Genomic DNA, 7,591 nt, shown 5'->3' on the forward strand with positions numbered 1-7,591 from the left:
GTTATGCCATTCTAACTGTTTTTGTTTTTGTCTTTGTGCCGGGCTGCAGTGTCTTTGGTGTCGCTTCGCTTCGCTTCTTTATTCGGGTGTTGCCGCTGCCATGGACTTTTGGTGGTGCTTGTTGGTTGGGTGTTCTTACCGCCGCATTTGGTGCTCGGCCGCCATGGACATGGGTACTGGCTGCTGCCATGGACCCTTGGCGTGTCCATGTAACCTAGCATTTTTGTGGATGGCCCTTGGTAGTCTTGTACGTTGTTAGATCAATGGATTTTGGAAATGCTATTACATCTCCCTAATTCTGAACCAAAGTTATTGTATTATATTTTGTTATGGACAAAACACTTTAATCTTGTTTTGTCAGATGTGGAATTTTCTTTTTTAAGGGTTATTTCAACATTTTTTCTTTAAGATGCATTTAAAAGATATGCATATTCCTATACATGAAAGTAAGGATAAAAATTAACTATGTGCTATTATGTTTACAGGGAAACAGTTTAAAAGTTGAGCTTGATTCATTGCATGGTCAAGCCACAGTTCTAGCAGACTCTTGTATCCATTTCCCCAAAGCTACCTCTTGGTTATCCAGCAAGGTGAGCTTTCCTTTGCTTATATAGATACTAGTATATGCCCCGTGCCTTAAAAGCACTCATGTCCATGAGCGGCGATCACACATTCAGAACAATGATAAGAAAATCCTGTAAAGATTAACACATTTTAGAACAATGAAAAGCAAATGTCGCTAAATAATATGAGGTAAAAGGTCTCCACCTTAATGCAAGTGGTATAATGGATAGGCTGGTTATCTGCTTAAGGTTTCCTTTTATTGAACACCGGGTTCAAGTCCCCAGTTCACCCCTTTTATTTTGTTTTTAACTTTTGATCATAAATGGAATAGAAAAAAATTAAAAGAAAAAAAAAAGACAATAGAACAACTCGAACCCAGGCCTGTGAACCGCCCAACGGACCGCTGGTACTAAGGAACTTTCGCGATATGTAGGAGACTTTTATTAATGATCACACATATCTCGAGGAAAATAAGAACACAGGAGCCGTTTTATGGTGCCAGAATCGATCTGGAGCATCCTTTGTTTATTATTGTCTTCTAGTGCCCGAAAAAACCCTAGCTTATTAAATAGATAGTGATTTACCATGCAAAAGTTTCTTCTCTGTTATTTATAATGGCACTAGTAGGATCCATGGCCTTGAGCCTCATGATTTGGTCGGAGTTTAGGTTGCCCACACCCATGTTCTGATGTTGTGGTGACCCAAACCCAGTTGGTTGGTGGGGAGTTACAAGGGGCATCCCCCCACCCATTAAGTTTGTCAGTTAGCCTTGCTTTTATTATTGTTACTTTTGTTTGTTGTATTTTGCTCAAGTTCGTGTTCTTAATTTGGAACTATTATCAGTTTTGATTTTGGACTTGTTTCCTCTCTTACCCAATCCAACCGATTCGCTCGATTAATGCGTCTAATCGGGGATTATATCTTTAATAATGATCTCTACAGCTATCACTTTTCTGTCTGAACCTAACATGGAGTGCAAATCTGATCATTGGCTTGTTCATCTAAAGCGACCTGAATGTTTGTTCTCAAATTACATTAAATGTATTTATTATTGTGTTAGACTGTTAGCCGAAGTTGTTGGAAGGTGAGTAAGAGAAATTGTTGGGCTATGTACAACAGTATATTGTTTTAATTTATTTGATTTAGGGTTATATTTACAAATTCCACTGAGTTTTTAGCCACTAATTTATTCCTTTTTAATCTATTAATTATTTTGTTTTCAAAATCTTGACATTTATCAGTGAAGATGAAGCAAAAGAGAAAATCTACATGGTTTGGTGTGCTCCGCCATTTGGATTTGCTGCTGAAATTGATATGGAAACCCTAAATAAGCTTAAAGGTTAGTGTATTCCTAGTTTAGGAATGATTTATTAAATATTTTATAAGTTAAAGCGTTGTTAACGTACTTAGATTGTTTCTCTGCAGTATTGCAGGATGTTCTGGCACTGCTTCCGGATTATTCAGTTAGTGCGAAGACCAAGAATGACGGTAAGGCTTCTATGTCATCGTTTATTTTAGTAAGGGACATTTCTACCAACCTACTTCTTTGGACTTTGTTGTTCACCATCTATGAAGCACTGTGCTTCCTAGTTCACCATGTCACTGTTGTTTAGATCGTAAATTTAATTTTTTTGCTATTTCAGCATTATAAAAAGACAAATATGCCTTAGAATTTGAGATCACAATTATCTTAGATGAATTTTTCGTTTGTTTCACATCTTTATTTGCTATTTGTTTTATGGGTACGTCATCCGCACATTTTTTTTTAAAAAAAGTTGTCTAATTTATAAATTTATAAACAATATTAAACTTTTTTTTTTTCTATTTTTTAAATTATAAATTTATACCGACTTTCTTCATTTTTGTTGAATTTACTATCTCTAATGAAATCCTTGCCTATAGTTGGAAATTACTCAGTTGTTTTGTGTTACTTCTACGATAGTAAGATATACTAATTTTTTTGTGATATGCTAAAAGTGCTTCCTGAGCAAGTAAACTCTGTTTTTTTTTCCAATAATAGCAAGTTATTTTTTTTTCCAATAATAGCAAGTTAACTCTATTTAATATACTTTTTATGCAGTTTTCCTTGCTGCACCTCCTAACCGTAGGAAAAATCATCCAACCATATTTGCTTGTTATGATAAACCGGAGATCTTCGGCCGTAAGTACGGAACCTGTGAGTGACTCTGTCAGATTTTAGATCACAAGATATGGCTGTAATAATAAGTATACCTTTAAATGGGTAGAACTCTGGTTCCAATTCTGTTGGGCTTTAAATTCAGTCCTAAAACTGTGCGATTTAAAATGATGACCGATGAGTATTTTATGGAGCTGTCTTCAGTACTTGGGTGTAATTCATATTTTGTTCTAGCGTAAGTTATTTTTTCCCATTCTTTTATCATTTAGTGGTACTTTCTATTTGATAAGAATGGAGTCAATGGAAACTGTTTGTTTTGCAAGTTGACATAAACGATCATGGGTCATGCCACAAGGCTATACCACATAAGAAACCTCAATTATTGGAGGAAAGTTAAGAGTTAGCTGTGGCAATGACGAGGAAGTCGAGCAAATTATATAGGAAAAAATATGGGAGATATGTTGAGATAACCTTGTTTGATGAGTGAAGGGCATCGCACTTTGGAGTTTATCTGATATACTGGCTGGCTATATATTTTTAATCCTTGTTATATGTCTTTATCTTCGACTCACTTCTTTTCTCTTAACTTCAGATTTGACTCAAGAAAGACATATGTTGAAGACAAGGAAGAGGAAATGAAGCTTCTAGAAAGGTCTGTGGAAGAGCTAGAAAGTACAGTCGATGTACTGGAAAACAAGGGAAAGTAATTTTTTCCTCTATGATTTGTTTAGTCAGTCATATTCTAGTTCTGATGCTTTGATCTCGCATCCACTTTGTTAGGTGGATACCGTGAAAGGGGAAGCTGAAAGGCAACGGTTGCTAAGAGAAGAACTAGAAACAGAGCTTCAAGTTATTAGAAATCAAATGCTTATTGTAACTACTTCTGGCACAAGCTTGGATGTTGGAGCAAGGGATATTATATGTAGACATCCAGTGTTACAAAGGTTACAAATTACCGTATTTTTTCCCTTTTTTTACATATATATCATAAACATGTGTACATTGTAATCTTAGACCCACTTCACCCTGTATCTTTTCTCTTTTTAGTCTCCTCGAACAGAAAGATAGAGAATTGCAGAAAATGGAAGTACAAATAGAAGTTCTTGAAAAGAATATAGCAGAGAAGAATGCTAAGGTGTGGCCTTTCTGTGGAAGTTTTAGTTATATTACCTTCTTTTTACTTGTGTAATACAGTTGAAGCATTTGCATATAGGTTAGGTTCTTGATGTATATGTACGAGTTTAAATGGCCTAGGCATAGGTCATCATAAGATGCTTTCAGTGCAATGGCATAGTTCAAAATCTATTAGTTTTTTGCTATTTTTGTCTTCTTATTTGATCTGTACCTTCATGAATGTGATCGAGTTATAACTTTGATAAGTTTTTTCTAAGCTTTTGGCTATGGGCACCAATTTACGCATATAGGAGGTGCATAGTTTCACATGCATTGTCAACTTGAGTGTGTATTAGGTTTATTAATGTTTCTAATAAATTTACTTACGTGATTTTTTTTTTTTTATAATTTGTTATGCCGATTAATTCGATTGGTCGGAAGTATAGTAGAATCAAGAAGAAGCTCGAGTGGATGCTGCTCAAATTAGCATGTTATAGACATTATTTGTGGAATTTTAGTTTTGAATAATTCGCCTAATTTAGTTGAACGTTGTTAAGATTATGTGAGGCGATGTTTTTCATAAAAAAATAGTTATGTGAATTCTTTAAGATCTTTTTGTATTGATCGAATGGTTTAGTAATGAAATTCATTTTGTTATGATTTGTGGTGAATTGTTATAGGGTTACCGTGTTCTATAAAAATTGTTTTGGGCGGGATTATGTAAATGAAAATGTACGTGTATATATATGAATTGCACCATTTGTAATGCTAAATCGTTCCAAATAAAGTGTGTGCTTTTTCTGAAATTTATATCATTCGCAACAATTTTGGTGTAGCTAAAAGATTTGATTTTACCGTAACGTAGACACTTTTGCCACAATTGGTGTGTCGCTAAATTTATGGACGCCCATTTGCCATGCCAAATGTATAGCTAAAAATTCAAACTTTCCATGAACGGAAATAGTGTAGCAAAAGGTTGCCTTTTGCGATGCCAAGTTGTGCACTAAAGGTATCACTTTTGCAACGCCATCCTAGTTGTTACAAGCTCTCTCTTTGCGGCCAAGCCGCAAATAGTTTGAAATAAATTTGCAATTAATTTAATTTTCATAAATGAAGTAGCAACGGAATTAGTGTATTAGCAGCGCCCATAGGCGTCGCAACAAACTAGGAACATTTGCCACGCCACTTTTGGCGTTGCATTTGAGTATTTGAGACGCACTTTTTAGCCACGCCTTTGCAACGCCATCTGGTGCGTTGCGACAGATCTTTTGCCACGCTCAAAGGCACCTTTAGCGATGGGGTATGGCGCTGCTAAAACCATGCTCTGTTGTAGTGTAATTCCCTTCGTGTGTTTGGGTGTCTTGCTTACTTTCATGTCAAAGAGATCAAGTTGGATCCTAGAGCAAAGAAAGGTGGAGTTAAATGCTATAAGTTATGGGATCCGCAAGATAAGAAGTTTGTCTTGAGTAGAGATGTGACATTTGATGAGACTTCTATGTTGAAGTCTGCTGACTCTCAGTAGGTGGAGAGTATGGCCAAAGAGGTATTGCAGCAGGTGGAGATTGATGCGTCTTCACCTAGTCCAGATGGTTATGTATCTAGTAGATTGACAACCATGGGTAGTCAGTCAATTGATGTTCCAGTTGAAGATACAGAAGTAGTGAATATAGGTGATAGAACAGATGATGATGTAGAGAATGTGGCTCCATTAAAAGAGGAAATTAATATTGGTCCTTTGGCTCCAGTTCATGAGCCTATTGCAACTGGTAAATCTAAGAGGAATGTTCCCCCATTGTATTGGCTAAATAATTATGTTACCTATGCACTTTCCGTTATTGAAAGCTGATGAAGATGCTCTTTCCTCATATTATGGAGCAATCCAGTGCTCGCAGTCAGAAAGGTGGAAGACAGCTATGGATGAGGAGATGCAATCTCTTCATAAGAATGATACTTTGGTGTTTGTAAAGTTACCTAAGGGTAAGAAGGCGATTGGCGGGAAATGAGTGTTTGCATTGAAAGAAGGATCTCTAAGTGATGAGTAACGTTACAAGGCAAGATGGGTAGCTAAAGGCTATGCTAAAAGGAAGGGGATTGATTATAATGAGGTGTTTTCTCTGATTGTGAAGCACTCCTCCATACGCATCCTTTTGGCCTTGGCAGCTCAGTAATATTTGGAGCTAGCCCAGCTCGATATAAAAATTACTTTTTTACATGGTGATTTAGAAGAAGAGATCTATATGACCCAACTGAGTGGATTTAAAATTGCAAGAAGTGAGGATTTGGTGTGGAAACTGAAAAAATTGCTATATGGTTTGAAACAGTCGCCCAGGCAGTGGTACAAGCAATTTGATCGGTTTATGCTAGGGCTTAAGTACACAAGAAGTCATTATGATCATTGTGTCTACTTTCACAAACTACATGATGGTTCTTTTATCTACTTGCTCTTGTATGCTGATGATATGCTTATAGCCTCAAGAAGCAATACTGATATTGATGAGTTGAAATAGCTTTTGTCGTCAGAGTTTGAGATGAAGTATTTGGGTGAAGCTAAGAAGATTCTTGGCATGGAGATTCAGAGAGATAGAGCAAAGGGCAGAGTTTAGTTGTCTCAAAAGACATATTTGAAGAAGGTACTACAAAAGTTTGGTATTGATGGTAACACTATGTATGTGAGTACTCCTCTTGCCCTCATTTTAAACTTAGTGCTACTATGTCTCCGAGTTCTGATGAGGAACGTGAGTACATGACTCATGTTCTATATACTAGTGTTGTTGGTAGTTTGATGTATGCGATGGTATGTTCTATATGTTAGTGTTGCTACTAGGTATATGCACAATCCTGGGAAGAAACATTGGCAAGCTGTGAAATGGATTCTACGGTACATTCTTGGTAATGTAGATGTTGGTTTGAAGTTTGAGAGGGATACTAGTCAACTCTGTGTGGCTTATGTGGACTCTGACTATGCAGGTGATTTGGATAAGTGTCGGTCCCCTACTGGGTATGTATTTACTTTATCTGGTGCTCCGGTGAGTTGGAGGTCTACTTTACAGTCTACGGTTGTATTGTCTACAACAGAAGCAGAATATATGGTAGTGATTGAGGCTATAAAAGAGGCTATTTGGTTGCAGGGTTTGTTGGATGATTTGGGAATTGTGCAGGATCGGCTAAAGATTCATTGTGATAGCATGAGTGCTATATATTTTGCCAAGAACCAAGTTCATCATCCCTGAACGAAGCACATTGATGTGCAATTTCACTTTGTCAAAGAGATTTTGGAAGAGGGTGATATCGTACTTACTAAGATAGACCTAAGAGAACCCCGCCGATATGTTAACCGAAGTGGTTTTTGGAGTCAAGTTCCACCATTGCTTGGACTTGATTCGTATCCTTCATTTGAGATTATTTGGCTATTATGATGATATGTGAACTACGATTGGCTTGATCCCGTTTAGAGGGTACGTAGGGAACCATTATGTGGTGCAGTCGTTGTTGATCATTTGGGACATTTGCTTGGTTCTTCGAGACACTTGTTTGTTTTGGTTTGGTGTAGCAGATTGGTCGGCTCGAATTTGAGAAATTCTCGCCGAGGTGGAGAATTGTTAGGATGATGGGCCTAATGGGCCTTTCGTTGCCATATGCCGAAATGAGCCAAAATTTCGTATTCATGCAAAATTTCAGCTACACTATAAAAACAAAGTTAGGGTTTAAACAAAAGGGAGATGAGAGATTTGTGCGTTCTTCTAAAAGGGGATTTTGGGGGTTCTATTGAACAAGGCT

General features: G+C 37.0%; 1 protein-coding gene, 1 long non-coding RNA gene and 1 pseudogene across 3 annotated transcripts; all 3 read left to right on the forward strand.

Annotated features, from left to right (window-relative positions):
* Nucleotides 1-1,520: 1,520 nt before the first annotated feature.
* Nucleotides 1,521-2,906, forward strand: LOC147510014 (multiple organellar RNA editing factor 5, chloroplastic/mitochondrial-like). Of its 2 annotated transcripts, none has more exons than XM_086599274.1 (4): nucleotides 1,521-1,648; nucleotides 1,806-1,903; nucleotides 1,975-2,052; nucleotides 2,645-2,906. In XM_086599274.1, the coding sequence occupies exons 1-4, from the start codon at nucleotides 1,533-1,535 to the stop codon at nucleotides 2,746-2,748; spliced, it is 396 nt and encodes a 131-aa protein (XP_086455400.1). In that variant the 5' UTR covers nucleotides 1,521-1,532; the 3' UTR covers nucleotides 2,749-2,906. The 2 variants fall into 2 exon arrangements, with proteins under 2 accessions (XP_086455400.1, XP_086455401.1); XM_086599275.1 differs by having other exon boundaries at nucleotides 1,990-2,052.
* A 399-nt stretch (nucleotides 2,907-3,305) lies between these two features.
* On the forward strand, nucleotides 3,306-3,986 carry LOC147510015 (uncharacterized). The gene is made up of 3 exons (XR_015216700.1): nucleotides 3,306-3,353; nucleotides 3,482-3,645; nucleotides 3,749-3,986. It is a non-coding gene; the product is annotated as an uncharacterized LOC147510015 (long non-coding RNA).
* Nucleotides 3,987-6,600: 2,614 nt separating this feature from the next.
* On the forward strand, nucleotides 6,601-7,044 carry LOC147510016 (secreted RxLR effector protein 161 pseudogene; annotated as a pseudogene).
* Nucleotides 7,045-7,591: the final 547 nt, after the last annotated feature.

This window comes from Coptis chinensis, chromosome 3 (assembly GCF_015680905.1).
Source record: "Coptis chinensis isolate HL-2020 chromosome 3, ASM1568090v1, whole genome shotgun sequence".
Classification (NCBI taxonomy): Eukaryota; Viridiplantae; Streptophyta; class Magnoliopsida; order Ranunculales; family Ranunculaceae; genus Coptis; species Coptis chinensis.